At 40.1% G+C, this 17,271-nt stretch overlaps 1 protein-coding gene across 9 annotated transcripts in view; it reads right to left on the reverse strand.

The window, feature by feature from the left end:
• osbpl8 (oxysterol binding protein-like 8) overlaps positions 1–17,271 on the reverse strand; it is a 95,244-nt gene that overhangs the window by 31,503 nt on the left and 46,470 nt on the right. For 6 of the 9 annotated variants that reach the window (XM_040050817.1, XM_040050812.1, XM_040050813.1 and 3 more), the window contains 2 exons: positions 7,304–7,340; positions 5,964–6,158 (listed from right to left, as the gene is read on the reverse strand). In XM_040050817.1, the coding sequence (XP_039906751.1) occupies positions 5,964–6,158; positions 7,304–7,340 (232 nt within the window). The remainder of the gene's footprint in view (positions 1–5,963; positions 6,159–7,303; positions 7,341–17,271) is intronic. The other 3 variants (XM_040050819.1, XM_040050820.1, XM_040050821.1) reach the window with 1 other exon arrangement.

The following is a 17,271-nucleotide window of genomic DNA, read 5'->3' on the forward strand; positions in this document are numbered from 1 at the left end:
ACAATTCCTCTTCATTTCTTTATCAAATCTTTATCAAATTCTCTCACCGTCTTATCCTCTTCATTATCCGCCCCCTCGTATGATTCACACATGCATCTCTTTCAAACTTTCCCAGTAGCAGTCTGGCAAGAGGAGCAAGTGAAAGTGGCTGTGTGAAGTTTCCTTTAGTGATGAGTTTATTTCTTTAGGGAACACACCGAGTTTGTGCGCCTGTTTTTATGCTCTGTCTCTCACTAATTAAACTAAATAATCCAAACAGCACACAAAGTCATGAAAGCAATCTGAACTAAACACAAAATTAAAACTTGCAGGTATAGTTGTATTTTTTGTCCGTCTTTCTTCGATCAACAAGATTGTTGAGATGACCCTGAATCCTCCCTTAGTTATGCTGCAATAGGTGGAGGCTGCTGAGGGATTCCCATGATGCATTGAGTGTTTCTTCTTCAGTCACCTTTCTCACTCACTATGTGTTAACAGACCTCTCTGCACTGAATCACACTTGTTATTAACCTCTGTCTCTCTTCCACAGCATGTCTTTATCCTGTCTTCCTTCTCTCACCCCAACCAATCACAGCAGATGGCCCCGCCCCTCCCTGAGCCTGGTTCTGCCGGAGGTTTCTTCCTGTTAAAAGGGAGTTTTTCCTTCCCACTGTCGCCAAAGTGCTGCTCATAGGGGCTCATATGATTGTTGGGTTTTTCTCTATTTGTAGTGTTGTAGGGTCTACATCACAATATAAAGTGTCTTAAGGCGACTGTTGTTGTGATTTGGTGCTGTGTAAATAAAATTGAACTGAACTGACTTGAAAGATTATTACAGTACATTACAATCTATAAACTCAAAAATCATCCTTTGAAAATTCAAAATTTTAGAATTCATATTTAGAGAGCACACATGATAGTTTATGGGAAAATCCCACTTTCAAAGTGAGCTGAAACTATCCAATCAGTAATAGGAAATACATACTCTAGGTGGTAAATCAAACATCTAGTCACTTTTTCTGCAGATGCTGCAGTAATCTGGTTACCTCCAACCGTTCTAGCAGTAATTAGATTTCCAAAAAGTCAATTTTGCAGTCAAATTGGATTCCCTTTGTGTAGAAATGTAAATACACTACATGCTCACGCATATATTTGGATCAATTCATGCATCTACAACTAATTGTGGGGATAGTAGTTTAAGCACTGATCTCCCCAGCCACCTGCTCCAACACCTCCATGGGGACACCATTATGTTCCCAGATATAATCCCTCCAGTGTGTCCAGCATCTGTCCCAGGCAGGACAGAAATGCAGAACTGCGTGATCAATTACAATACAATAAATTAACTTCAATTATGAAAGGTTGACAAAAGCAATGAGGAGGAGGAGCAGAAGACAGCAAAGAAGATGTAGAAGAAGATTATTGACTAGGTTGTAGCATCTAAGCAACGTATGAGGACCAATTTAATCTAGACATTCTCTGCTTTCAGATAATGTGGATATGCATGGACTGCTTTCAGTGCTGCATATCTACAGTTTTAGTAAGGAAATCAACTTCAGTGTCAAACTGACCCAATTGTTTTCAGGATCTTCACCAGTGATGAAAATCAAGTCTCAAGCTCCATACCAGAGATCTGAAAGTGGTGCATCACATCAGGAGATCAAGCACATAAGCTTTCGACAACAGAGGGGACTTCAACTAAATACTAGAAGCCACACTGAAATGCTGAAACTTCCAGGAGTATGCAAGGAGGTGCTTTTGTGCACATTTCTTTATAAAAACAATCAAATGGTTGCTAATGAGGTCAGAATCTGCTATGAGGAGGATAAGAGGGATTTCATCCATCATGAACATGTAAACATGGAGCTTTAAGCTCTAGCCTTTTAAAATGATTACTATGTATGCAAATGTATCACGAGGGTTAGTCAGCACATCACAGCTGGGGTACAATCAAATGTGATTATGTTTCAACACAAGTTGTTATCCTCCAGGAATCCTGCTCTGCAGCAGCGACACACCAACACAGCAATTCAAAATCACATTCCATCTTCACACCTTAGATGTGAATGTTCTCACAACTCCTACAGAATATTCTTCCAGAAAGATCTGTACCACAGCAGCAGTCGTGCCCTCGTGTATGGGGTGGATTCATTCGTGAACTCCAATATTAAAAAACTGCCTATTTTAACCCAAGGACATCAGGCAGAATCTATGTTAACACTGGTCAAGAGAAAACACGTCAAAGCAAACACTGTCATCACTTTGACACAAGACCATCGGCTAGACGTTGAAGTCAAATCGGTTGCCATGGATACCCATTCTGGACTGCAGGGACTTGAGGGTCATATTGGGTATATATTCTTACAGACTCTTGTTTCTCTGAAGCAGTGAGGACTAGAATGCTTACACCAGGAAATGAAAAATATTAGCCAAGGGCTGACTAAGCACTTTTTACTCCAGTATGTATACTAATACATTTCAGCTATACCATAAACACAAAACATGTATCTCATCGAACGTCTGACAAAGATTTTAATGGACCGATCCCAAAAGGCTGCTGATGTGTTGAGCCTATATCCACACAGCAACACACAGATCACACTCTTCAGCGATCACTGCATACACCTAGGCTGATAAGCCTGACACAGAGAGCGTTTCTGCAATAACAACACAGTCATTAGATTCCCTGTACCGCTTGCTCTCTCTTGTGGTAAGAAAGTGAGTTCCACCCTAGAATAATGTAGGAAACACTGACACAGAGATTCAGTTTTTCTTGTATGCTATAAGCAAGATTTGCCAGAAAATGTTTTTCATTTAAAAATAAAAATCCCACATTGGAACATTTTTCACTCACAGCAATAAAAACAAAGGATCTGTCACAGTTTACAGTCTCAAAATCAAAACTATCAGCCTCCGCTTCTTTGTCCTTCATGCTCTCTGTGATCTTAAGAGGAATCAAACTAAATTTTCTGATACTAAGAACACACACTGAGAACAAGGAAATCTAACAACACTCTAGTAATTTTTTAATCACAGTAAGGTGTCCACAAGAGGGCGCTGTAATACAAGAATAAGGCATGAGCAATGATGTAAGACCAATTTCCTCAAAGCTATAGAACCCCCTCTTTGATTTGTTCCTATTCTGCTGCATGGGAACTTCCATCCCTGAGCCCATCAACAGTCCTGAATGAGATGGTTTCCAGAAAGGAAGCTCAAATCTCGAGTGGAACAGGATGAGCAGGTTTGAAGTTGGGATCTCCTAAAAAGGTCTGCAGTTGGCTGGAGAAAAAAAAGAGAGAGACTAAGCAAAACCCTGATAGCTATCCTGAGGCTACAAATGGCCATTGCTTCTATGTCTTAAAGTGTCAACATAACACGCAACAGAATAAAAGAAGACAAAGGAAACAGGATTATAAGAGTTAAGAGGCTCAGCGTGTACAGTATGCAGCTCTATTTAGAACTCAACAGCAACTACAATGATTGTAATGGTCAGAGTGTGTGTGTGTGTGTGTGTGTGTGTGTGTGTGTGTGTGTGTGCACCTTTCCTATAGTGTACAGTATATGAAGTATATGGTGTTTTTCAAGCATGTTGTGCAGCGATTGAGCCGGTGATATTTTAATGCTCCCGTCTGGGACAGCCATTCTGGATATCTAACAAACAATTAATAGTCATGTGCTTTATCAGAGCAACTGCTGCAGAGGAGCTCAGTTCTGCATTCAGCCTCATTACACAGAGCTGGTTAGTGAAGAAAATGGTCAAATTTGAGGAATCACATGAAAGACATCTTATCATTTCATGCCATGTGATGCTGCCCAGAAACAAACCTCCTCTCTTTGACTTGCTGGTTGATTTTCAAAGAAATTCTTTGCTCCATCTGTTAAACAGGCGCATCAGACGGCAATCACGAGCGCCACCGCACAGTCAAAACCACGACACAATGTTTGCTAGTTTGCTAATATTATCACAGGCAATATGTCATGTCAGGTGCACAAAAGTCCTGGTTGTACTGAAGAGCATATTTTATCCCTTATAGACACGGTTTCTAAAAATACTGGAGAGAGAGGAATGCGTCTGATTAGTATAACTTTTCATTTAAAGGAAACAGAGAGCTGATTTTTCCAATTATAAACATGTACTTCCAAACAAATCTGAATAACTTTAACCAAAGACACACAGATGAAAAGGTCTGCTATGAACAGATATGACTAAAAACCTGCTCAATATACTGGTTAGTCAGTAGGAGTTACCATCTTTCCTGTGATGGATCTCTTATTTTTGGAATTAAACTTCTCTTATTGGTTCTTTCCTGCAGTAAAAACACATGTAGGAAAATGATAATATACTTGAACACATACACCAGACTTTAAAATGTACTTATTAGGGTGGTACAGTGACGCAGTGCTTACAGGCACACTAAGATAACTGCTGTTTTTAACTTGGCAGTGGATGTAACATTTGACGTAATCTATTTAAATGAAAATGACTTGATTGGTATAGTTTCAGTTTATATAATGCACACCTTTGAATTCATATATTTCAGTTGTATTTCTCTCAGAACCGTTGCTTAATGTGATTATTGAGGGTAAAGAATCTTCTGTTTGAGTCAGTCTTTAGTTAGTTTCCAGTTTGTAAGTTCGCTTGCTTCTTTTTTCCAGGTGAGCGTGCAGTTCAGCATTTGTTATGATGGCTGTTCTCCCCCTTGGAGACCGCGGGAGTCTCCAAAAATGTTTTTAAGATTAAATAATATAGCATGTTCTGACAGAGGGATTTCTGAAAAATTAAAACGTACAGCTCTGTTATCACTTCCAATATAAATGAAGACAGAAAACTAAACAGCAGTGACTTTTGCAGGGTTACTGAAGTTGGGCTAGCTGCTATATAATGATGTGCTACATGACTGGGCTGGGCTGCAGTTACATCATAAGGGTTTAAAAACTGAGCTTTAAAATGAACTCAGAGAAGATACAAAACATTAAAACATGTTAAAAACACAAAAGCCTTATTAAATGCAGAGTAGTTTTTTCATATGTAATCAGTTAAAGATTGGATATCCCACCTGCTGTGAATGTTTTAATGCAGAACAGTTGTTATTATTATCACTCGTCACATCCTGTTTATGACAGTTAAAATTAATAACATTCATATAAGAAATAAAAGTGCCTCATGTAAACTGTATGTAGTGTTAAATAGGCCTATACTACTGTACTTTAATGTCGGTCATAAGGGTGGTACTGCAAGAGCCATGTATTTTATGCTACAGGCTACAGGAGATCTAAGACAGAATTTCACTACAGAAATTCCCACAAAGACTGGAGGAAGCACTGATTTTAGAAACTGATGTAAAGTTACTGTGGATTCCTGTGATGGCTGAAAAGCAAATTTATATTAAAAAAAAACATTTAGAAGCACAAAGCTGAACATGTTTGTGCAGGATTAACTGTCTGCCAGTCGTTATCAAATTTCTTGGCATAATACATCTGCTTAGAAAGTACATGTAGCAATGCGTCAACAATCTGCTCAGAGTTTAAATTCAGTATTATACAGATATTTACTGCACTAGCATTAAGTACAACAGCAATAATCAGGAAAGTGCTGCATGATGACTCTGAGAGGCTGAATGGGGAAAAAAATCATGACTTGTTCAAATAGGCAGCACAGGTTGCTTTTATTATGATTGAGGACATGTAGTGATGTGAGGGGGTGTGGAGTGGGGGTGGTGTTAGTAATTTACTTTATCCTGTCATTACCATAGCAGCCAAAAAATAAGGAGGAGGTCAAACGTTTGCATAAACAGTGAGCAGCATGAAGAGGTTAGGGTTTGAAAAGTACACGTTTCTGCACTTTTACAACATTTAAACCAACTGAAATATCCTGACTAATTTTTTAGTGTGAATGTGATCTGAGGCACTCAGCTCTCGAACAAGAACAAAGTGCAAACTAACGACAATAATAAAAAACCAGTGTTTTGGAATGCAGATCTTACCGTGGCTGTAGCTGACTCCTGGGCTGAGGGTAGAGGGGCTGGCAAGCTGCTCCCTGTTGGGTGTTTGGAGGCCTACTTCCTTCTCCTTTTCCTTCTCCTTCTCCCTCTCCTTGTCCCGCTCCTTCACCTGGCGCTGGCTCATCCTGCTCGGGGTCTGTGTCAGAAAGACGGTGTCATCACCGCACACTATGGCAGCTACATAAAAGGAGAAGGAAGAAGAGGTGAGAGATGAAAAGGGAAGACATCAGAAGAAAAATCTGACATGTTGCCACCTTTCTTGAAATCAGAGCACATCCACACACAACCCTCTTGTGGAGCATCTGATAGCTGCAGCCTTCTGTTTCATAACCTATTTTGATAACTTACATAATATTTGTTTTCAACATTATCATCATGACGGTTTTCATGAGAGCTGATAACCTGAAGATGTGAGCCTCTCCCCTATTACTCCACCTTGTTTACTGAGCCCTAATGAAGCAGGCAGGCAGGCAAGTTATTGCTTAGCAATGGGAGCCCATCTTGGATGAAGTGTGACCAATCACATTGGATTAAAAATTTATTTATGGTTCTAAAAATATTTGTAGCAAGAAAAAACAACAACTGCTCTGGTCTTACTGGGGTCAGCAGCTAAATGTCTCTTGTTATCCCATCTCTATTTAAATAATGTGTTTACTCATTTATTTTTACACACACCATCTTGCAACAGCAGAAGTTATTGTTTTAGTTAAAATGGTTCCAGTTGCCAGTCTTGGGCAAGATATTAAACACCTAATGGCTCTACAATTCATTCATCAGAGTAGGAAGGTGTGGGAATGTTACACAGAAAGCACCTGGGTGTAGACAAAAGTGCTTTATGGGACATTTTGTATAAAGCTCTTCGAGTTCTCAAGAAGAGTAGAAAAGCACAATATGTGAACCAGTCCATATGACTCTCTGCTATATTTGAAAGTGGAATTTACATATTAGACAAAGGAAAGAGCAACACAATCACATCGTTTTGCTTTAACATCTGAAGTTAAGGGTGAGCGTTCTTAATATCAGTTTATATGCTACATATAAAAAGTTCATCTTTGCACTCTGTTCAAAAGAATGGACTTTGTTTGCTTTTCCAAATGCAGATACATTTTGTTGTGAAGCCACATATGAAGTGGACAGTGACACACTTTCCCAAAATACATAATTAACTAACCACTAAAACTGACTTTAAATGCTCAATACTTGGGAAAAGCAAGAGGACATGCATTCTTTTCTAATCAATTTCAGCCTAAATATCAGTCCTGGCCAGTTTGCTGACTGGGTACACTGGCCTTAGCCCTTCCTCTGAAAGGTCACTGGCTTACCGGAGGTGGCATGCTGCTCTCTCAACTCTGCGTGTTGCTAGCAGGGGCAAAGGGTGGAGATGAGGGGGAAGGGCAAGACAGTGATAGCAGATAAAAACAGAGGGAAAGACAGAAAATGAAAGGGATTGGAAAATGTGTCAGAGGATTTTGGATAGAGATTAAAGGGGACGAAGGGGTGTCCGCCATGTGTTGTTCACCAGATGTTGGCAGTGGTGGGTTTGCGGGCAGTGGGGTTGGTGTATAGTGGGCAGCATCAGCAGCAGCAGCAGCATCAGCAGCAACAGCAGCAGCAGGTGAAGCCGCAGCCGCACAGGACGACAACAGACAAACACACACACACACAACAAAAAACAGAGGAGACAAGAGACAGAAAAAAACAGACATTAGTTTAACCAAAATGTGGATGGAAGACAACTTAACATAAATCTGTTGGGTGATGGAGGCAGTGGGAGGGAGACTTGGTGATACACAGCAATGGATAAAGTTACAGCGCACACACAAACATGATGGAGAATAAATGGTCACATTCCCAATGACTACCAATCAGCGGCCCATTAATTACAACAGCTGCTGCCGGAGAATCCCAAAATAATAATTAAGGACCATCTCAGTGGTTGATCCCACACTGCAACTAACAACTGCTTTGCATTTAAAATGTCACTGAACGGTTGTAGCTCTTTAACATTTCCCAGAGGTCGAGTCTACCGATTAGTCAAACTCAAAAGACACAGTTTTATTGATCATCTGGGCTTCAGTTAGTGTCACATCTGATATTGACTATATACCTCAAGGCAACGTGACAGTGGGAACTGATTTTGATTAATGATGAATGAAACTGGTTTTACAAGATGAGTTTAGAAATCTTCAGCAAACTGAGTGAGTGCACATTCATTTTGAAAACTTAAAAATCAAATGTAAAATTTAAAAAAATGTGATTTTAATAAATCCAACGCTGCTTTGTGCAATGTGATAATGTCCTCATGCTAACCTGCTCTTAGAAATATTATGCACCAGCTTATGCTTACAGATTATAGTTAGCAGCTTCTGTCATTGCTAGGATATGCTAGCTGGCTAGCTATATGACTAAACCACACATCATATAAGTGGGAGAGCTGACTCCTGAGCAGAAATCTATAGGAGATCGGGCAAAGAAGACAACTGTCATGTCTAAGCTCCCCAAAGAGCCAAACAACAGCCAAAGAAGCTATGTTAGCAAACATTGCGCATGCATAGTAGAAGTATAGAGCTGTGATCAGATGTTTACACACACTTATCATGAGCATGTTATGGTAATTTGAGCTTTGAGCTGCTCTTTTTCCAGGGTTGAATGATTGATTTAGCACCATACAACTTTAATAAGTGGTGCTGAAGGTTCTTCGATGTCTTTTAAGGGACAAACTCCAAACTCCAAAATTAATTCAAACTTGTGCACCCAATTCTTCAAAGAAATCATTAAAAGCCACAAATTATTTAATTAAGCAGGAACGTCTAAATAAGAGCTGGAGTAGTTTCAAAGGTTCCTGCCAAGTGACAAGAATCACTTTTAAAAGAACTTTGGCCAAATGAAACTTTCGGGATTATTCACTGGTTGCATGACATGTCATCCCTGCGGCATCAGCCTCAGAATAGCACAGGAGAAAAGTATTAATGTTTTGTGGATGCATCCTCTGGGTACAATAAATATCCATGTAACAGCACAACCACTTTGTTACTCAAGTGTTTTATATTTTCAGTACAGTACACCATTTACTTTGCAGGTAGTTATTAATGTAATGTCTCATAAACAGGAAGTTAATCATTACAATCAACTTAAATATTTCAACCATTGGTTTATATTTCTTATTAAGTCCTATCCGCAGAGCAATAAACATTACAGTGTAATTGGTAAGCAGCTCTGACCACAAACAACAGACACTCACCCACATGACTCCCTCCACCTGTGCACAGCGGAGAGTGGAAGCATTTAACAGCTGACCAAAAACAACAAACAGGCTCTGATTAGGTTTGCTCACCATGACCGCTCTTTATCTTAAAAGTAACAGCTCTGCAACAGTAAGGGCGCTGTTTCTGTTCAGTCATAACTCCGACACAGCAAATATCAACACGACTGCAGAAGATTCTTAATTTCACTACCTCCAAGATACCGTCTGGCTCAGGTTTACAGAAACCCATCATATTAGTCCAGGCAGCTGCAGTGAATAGATCTGGTGTCATGGTCACCGCCGGAGTGAAGCAGGATCCTATATAATCTCTAGTCAGACAAAACAACCATAGGCAGCTCAGTGAGAAGGAAGACGGGGAAAACAGGGCCACTGATTGGTTATTGCTCAGATAATCCTACAGTTGAAATCAAATCACAAAGTTCTGATTGGTTAGAACCCAGAGACCTACTGGCTGAGAGGGCAGACGATACTGAGAGCTGCTCACAACAATAAGGGATTAGCAAACTGTCACTGAACGCCAGAGATCTATTAACGAGGCTTTGTGAAGAGGCACCAGCAGAGTGCTTTCCTAATTTAATCTTGGCTCAGTGTGCTGTCTTACCATTACACTGAGGCCACTCCCACCAAGTTGCAAACAGATGACCCTCAGTCATTGGGGCAAAGAGGTCAGAGGAGTTTGTTCCTGGAAGGCTGGTAGTTTTCTCTAAATACAGCACACAGTCTGATCCCAAAATAAACCACTTTTCCTCAAACTCTCCGTTCAATAAACTCACAGCAACTGTCAGCAGCTTCCGTGACTGACAGTCTTTGTGAACCTGGGGTGAATGCTGTTTATAACAACCTCACCTGGTGATTAGTGCTGATTAATTATGCAGATGAGAGTGTGGGTGGTGGTGAAGAGGCTGACAGAGACACAAAGTGAAGGGCCAGCAACAATCTCCAAGTGCCACTAATAGAAAACAGAAACTGTGACAGGCAGCCCGAGAAAGAGTTTTAACAATACAGTTGAATAAAAGCGCACTTGCTGGACCACAGCAAGTGGCAAGAGCACATTAGCATTTGAAAAGCTTTTGTCACTATAAATTGATCATCAAAAAAAGGGTGGTGGGAGGTTTACATGCACTAAGCTGACCTAAAGTATGAATCATTCAAACTCGAACTTTTTGTGACCAGGTTTTAATATTCTATAAATCCTCAAAAATAATGTCTGTTGTCAAGTTGTCCGTGAGATTTGTACAGTCTGCTGTTTTCCCAGCACAAACATTTGTGTGGAGAATGAGAATCAACAGTGTACAACCCACATCCTCACAGCTGAACTTTTAGTGTCATGAATAATCTAACATGTTCATCTTTTTGGGGTTTCTACATGGAAACCAAAGTGAGGTAGAGATGGAGGAGCACTGACTCAAGTTCAGAGAGATAAAGGATGGAGGGGATTTCACCACACATGAGCCCAGTCTGAAAACTCGCAGTTTTAAAGCCAGCAGGATTTTTAGCATTTGTCTGTATTTTGCAGTGCACTGCAATTATTTTACAGATAATCCTCTGTAAAATAATATTCTCACCATCATGATAATTAATATTACACTATTACACTGCTCAAAAAACATCCCAAAACTAAAGGGACACGTTAAAACCACATCAGATCTCAATGGCGACGTGCTGAATACTGATTTGGACTGAGTAATGTGAGTAATCTTGAGACTACGGTGAGAAACACAACAAATCCTCCAGCCATGGCACATTCTGATGTGCCTGGAGGAGTTGGACTACCTGTGCTGGAGTCCAGGTATCACCTCATGCTGCCAGTAGTAACACTGATATGATCCAAATGCAAAACTAATGAGGAGGGAAAAATGTCCTCCACCTGTAAAACCGTTAGTGCTTTGGGAGTAATCTCGTTGTTGCTCCTCTAGTGCCCCTGCTGTTCATTTCTTTAACACCACAAAGCAGCTTTTTTTTTTTTGACAGTGTATATTAGCAACCTAAAAATCACCTTCAGTGAAGCTATGAGTGACTGTAGTTGCTGAAACGCACGCACGCACGCACGCACGCACACACGCACGCGCGCGCGCACACACACACACACACACACACACGCACACACACACACACACACACACACACACACACGCACACACACACGCACACACACACACACACACACGCACACACACACACACACACACACACACGCACACACACACACACACACACACACACACACACACACACACACACACACACACACACACCTGATATTAGACTTTGGGAAAGCTGGCAGCTGACAACCATGTTTGGTTTGGAAACTTTTGATACTAAATTCCATTCCCAGTCTCGTACACGTACTGTGCTCTAATGCAGCGACCCCAACCTTTTTTTTGCACCACGGACCATGTGTCCGACAATATTTTCACAGACCGGCCTTTAAGGAGTTGCAGATTAATACAAGAAAATAAAACCAATACCGGTATCAAAAAAAGAAGATTTATTCATAACACACGGGAAAAGACCCAGGGAAATGGAGTTAACGATTAAAAAATAACGCTAAAAAAACGATAAAAACCCTAAATTTCACACCCGAGCCTCAACTCTTGCGGTCCGGTACCAAACGACTCACGGACCGGTACCGATCCGTGGCCCGGGGGTTGGGGACCGCTGCTCTAATGCACATTGGATTTTTGAAGCTCATACAGATATCTACATTTGTATGCCGGATATATATCATACCATATCATATATAGCCAGCAGTATTTCCTCAACATAAACTTACATTAATGTAAAAAAATATATAATAAAACAATGCATACTATCCGGCCATTTACAGGAGCTCCAGTAAGAGCTCTCTGATGAGCAAACCAAGCAATGTCTGCTGCACCTCCACTGTAGTGACTCTACTCACAGGCCTGAGGAGGAACGTACTGCATATCCACTGACAGCAAGATCTGCAATGAGCTAGTGCTGGTGTATTAATGTATGCATTAACATGTGCATCATAAGATGTCTAAAATCCTTCACTAAAGTAGATGGATCTTAAAAGCATGGACATAGATATGTGTACATTTTGCTGTCAGTGATATTTCCCATCATTAGAGAGAATAAAAGTTTCGAACCCATCAGCCATATATTGCAAGAGAAAAATCATCATCATAATATTTTCATGCAGGTAGTGTTTCAGTTTCCACTGACAGGTTAATCAAAACAGATCTCAGATGAGTTGAGCAATCACAATTTTGTGTGCACGATCGCAGACGCACATGTAATACTGTAAGAATCTGAAGAGTTCTCACAGTCTGAAAATAAAGAAAACATTGGCAGCTATTGCTGCAATAGCTTACTGTGTTTGATTAAGGCAAATGCAAATAAAAAGGTAAACTCCCTGTGACAGCTCACCTAGTTTGATCCCACTGTGGTCTGTTCAGACCTGAAGGCTCAAACACAATAGATGTGCAAGTCAAGCCTGTACTTCAACCCCAGCCGCCGACATAACTGGATGACACCAGACAACCTTGTTTGAATTAATGAAGGAAACAAAGACGGGGGCAACGTTCAAGGTGTCCAGCTCCCTTTTAGAGGGGGTGAAAAGCAAGGTGACATTTTACTGTCTGACTCTTTTCATCTCGTTTTCATTTCAAAGCCAGCAGCTTGCTGTGCCGATGACATGACAAACAAGGACACTGCAGCAGATGCTGTGAGAGAAAACTGAAATACATTTTAACCACAGACACAGAGCAAAGCATCTGGGCTTTTTACACTTAGCAAGAAACGATTTTGAGATTATTAGTCTTTAATAAATTAAATCAACTTTCAGATAACAGTAACAGTATGTGGTTAAAGTCTGTATAGCCAAATATCCAACATTTAAGGACTTGCGTCTGGGGAAGAGGCACAAACTTAGAGACAACCCTAATTTTGTCCATTTCCACATTTATTCAGAACAAACCCAACTCCTACATAAACGGAGGCAGTGTATTAAGAACACTCAGGCTTATCTACACAACGCTGGGAAAACAAATGCTCATCCATATTCATACAGCTATAAAAGGTGATGATGTAACTACCTAAACAGATTCCACCCAATCAGAACGCACCAAACCTTCCAAACCTAGACAGGAAACATGGCCCCAAACCCCGTCTCTGCCTGTGAAAGGATGGAGTGCTAATTCAGGATAAAATGCCATGGCATATTACATAATGTTAAAACATGACTCGCAGCAAGTTCTGACCCAGTTTCTTTTTAGCAGCAAGGAGAAAAAAATACCAACAGTTTTTTCCCCTGTATCTGAAAGGCACCTTTAGTTACTAGAATCAAAATACAGCCTAAAACTCTTCTATATAATCTATATAATGAAATAAATCCACAGCCTGTATGTTAGACGCCACAAAGGTGTTTGTCACTGAAGAAAGACACAATTACAGAGGCTAAAAATCTCAATAGGGAGCAACAGAGACAGAGCTGCAGGTTTCCAGGTGCTAGACTGCTGCTGGATGGCTGAGTCATCACTGGCAGCTATTTTTAAAGCTCCACATAGCCATTGTTACTGTATGAAACTTTGTTTATTTTGTATAAAAGCTGATATTTTGAAAAATGTCGATATGTAGCCTTTATATTGCGTTTGCCCTCTCACTTCACTGCTCCTAACCAAGATCCTGCCAGTGAGGGAGAGTGTAACATGTGGCTCTAAAATCTCTTATGTTCCACTGTGTTGTGATATAGTTGTGCTATCAGGCCATGGCAGGGTATTTACATAAACTTGTCCCGTTCATACTATACTTAACAATTCCTCTTTATACAAATATGCTGGTTTAGCTCAATAACACAATCCAGAATTCTATTCCTCTTGATTCAGCTAATATGTTATCAGACAGAGGCTTAGAATTAAACAGCACAGCACTGATTTATAATTGTGTCAGCAGGAATAATATTGTTACGATTTTAAAAGTACTGGAGATTACTAAAACTAAAACGTCTCTGAGCGTTTCATAAATTCAACTGCACCATTAACATACATACACATTTTATTCGATTAAAAACGAGCTTAGCAATCGAAACTGTGAGTTTCTCCATTTGAATGTTATGCTTTTGTTTTTTCCAACAGCATTGTGCATGCTATTGCAGTGCACACACGCACACACTCCCACACAGATAGGATTTCTCTAGCCCCGATAGCAGGACCGAGCAGAGACTGTCCTTCTAGCTCCTTTTTGCTGTCCACTGCTCTCCACTCACCAGCTGCCTCATATCCTCAAACCCAAACAGTAAAGCTGTGGGCTGTAAAAGCAAAACAACAAGCTGAAAGACATCAAAACAACTGATTACTAAATAATTACTAAGCATGCCAAACCTGAAGAGCTGCAAACAAAACTCATTATTTAATTTTCAGGAAAACCACTGCATGCTTAAGACATGAAGTGAAGAAAAACCTTTCATATTAGCCATCACAGCTAATATGGAACAGCAGCTGTTGTGACTCTGGCTTAATCACTACTGTTAGATTAGAAGCTTTGCCAGCTGTGTATCAAACTAATGGTCGCGTTCACACTTATACTACCCATATTGCATAGTGTATATCAGCAAAGGAGTTTCGAAATGCATGTGCTAATGTGCTTTCAGCACTTCAAATAGTTTACTAACTGAAGAGTTCCTCATAAAAAACACCTCACCCTCTTTTCCCAGAACTGTACTGTCTATAAAAACCCTCCCTCAGCCAATAAACTGCAAATAAAACTCATCATTTATTATCAGGAAAACCACTGTATGGTTATATCACATTTCTTATTTGTAGACTCTGCAACTGAACAAAACTAAACAGCATGGGAACCCAGTGGTTCTTAGTTCACTGGTTAGTTTCTTTAGCCAGTAAAAACCAAGTCTTAAAACGATTCGATTTTTATTCCAATGTAACAGCACTTTGTGTCACCTGTGGTTGTTTTAATGTGCTTTATAAGTAAAGATGGATGGATGCAGTATATCAGCAGAGTGAACAGTTCAAATTTTGTTGTAATGTGCCAGTCATCATAGATAAACTTTACCAATAAAATGCTAAGTCATCACCAGACAATAGGCAGTGGTTTCAAAATTTCTGCTCTCCACACAGACAGCATGCAAACCAGTTTTTACATAATGACATTAAGATATGCATTTTTAAAAGATTAACCTCATACAAGCTGGTTCGTGCCAAGTCCTATCCATCATAGACTGCTGTATGAAAGAATGTAAATTCAATTAAAACCTAATTCCTGACGTGATAAGCACTAACTGAAACCTCCTGACGTTCAAACACAGAGGACAGCAGGAACAGCACTGGAGCCATTTAGACTTCAGGTTCTGGGAAAGTAGAAAAACACTCCAACTGTATTTTGCTTAACAAATGACCAATTAGTTGATTAGCAAATTATATTTTTTTAATGAATTAATTAACTGCTCTAAAGTAAAACTCCCTGAAGGGAACAACCTAACAGGTTCAGGGGTTTTCTAGTAGACGTCCTGATGGACGGTAGAAAGAGTCCTGTTACGTTAAACATCAAAGCAACACAGAAGCACTTATTCTAATAACAGGTTTGTTTTGTCTCATAAAATGATTTCAAAAGTTACTTTTTTTTTCAGAATGCAAAGCCAATTTCACTGGACAGTTACAAAGTTAGAAAGTGCGTTCATTAGATCTGCTTACACTTAGTTTGCTCCTTGTTTACAATAAAGAGGTTTCTGGACTGCCTCAAGTGATTGATGGAAGAAATATCTGCATAAAGAGGAGCAGTACAATAAAATGTTACATCATAACAGAGTACTTCACATCTCATTTGTGCAATACACTGTTTATAATCATGTAAAATATTCTAAGCTGCAATCTAATGAAACTCAAATATCCCTTCTGCAGCAGTCTTAGTGTGAAACCACTGCAGGCCAGCACGCAGTCCTGTCAGAGTATCTTCAAAGTCTGGCACATCTGTCAGAAAGTCCCTGGCTAAAGGCCGATTTCAGAGGTCGAGAGCTACAGTATGGGATGGTGCTCATGGGTGCTGACCAAAGGGTGGCTTATTTACAACTGGAGTGGACTACAGCAGGCATCACAAATGAAACGTCTAATGGTATGGGCTCACAGAGATCTGTATGCACTGGCCAAGATACTGCCAAAGTAAGGCAAGAGCCAAGCCCATAACCTGAATTTACAGGGTGAGCCAAGGTATTTATTTCAGTAAAGAGGGAGCAACCTGTTAAAAAGTGAATGGCAAATGTTTTATTGTTTCATCTGTGTCAATTCCACAGAATAACCAAAAGCAATCGGGCAGAGTGAATGACGACCGTGCAGAATTTCCTTCCTGGTCAATGATGTAATCAGAACATCGCTGCTAAAACTAGTCCGTTTTTGTTTACTGCACTTGATTTCCACATGCTCAAACACAGGTGTATAAACCTTCTGTTTAATGCTTTGGGAGAGCTGTAGGTGTTAGGCTTAGATACTAGAAAGAAAGGTGTGGACAAAATGATGAACACTGCGTGCTGGGATACAGTACCAATGCAGTTTGAAACCTGTTTAAGTCGGTGGCTTTTCACCCCTGTGATAGGGAGCAGGTGTGGAGACCCACAGGGCTGCCTGACAGTGAGGCCAAGTCTGCTCCTGTTAATTACCCTGCTGAAACCAAGCCGTGTCATTATGCCGTCTTTAAGTACAACTCTCAGTACTCACAGTACAATAATATTGAATGGGTTGCACTGTTGTACTTTGTCATGTTTCTCAGGTCTTTGTCTGAATTTCTACCAACATTACTTGTCAGGTTCTCATGTTATTGCTAAGGATTGTCTATTGCATTGGAGTCACACTGGGTTAAATATGTACACTTGGGTTTTAAGGGGTATTTATTATTTTCTTCTTTTTTGGGTTGTATGGAAGCCCCAAACGCAATTTCATTGTTCTTGACAATGACAATAAATAAATAAATACTAAATACTAAATACTCTGTGCCCTGGAAATTCTGATATAGCTCAGAATGAAATGCATGCTCCTCTAATGCCTTGCCTGATGC

This window comes from Simochromis diagramma, unplaced genomic scaffold (genome assembly GCF_900408965.1).
Source record: "Simochromis diagramma unplaced genomic scaffold, fSimDia1.1 OVJJ01000131.1, whole genome shotgun sequence".
Taxonomy (NCBI): domain Eukaryota; kingdom Metazoa; phylum Chordata; class Actinopteri; order Cichliformes; family Cichlidae; genus Simochromis; species Simochromis diagramma.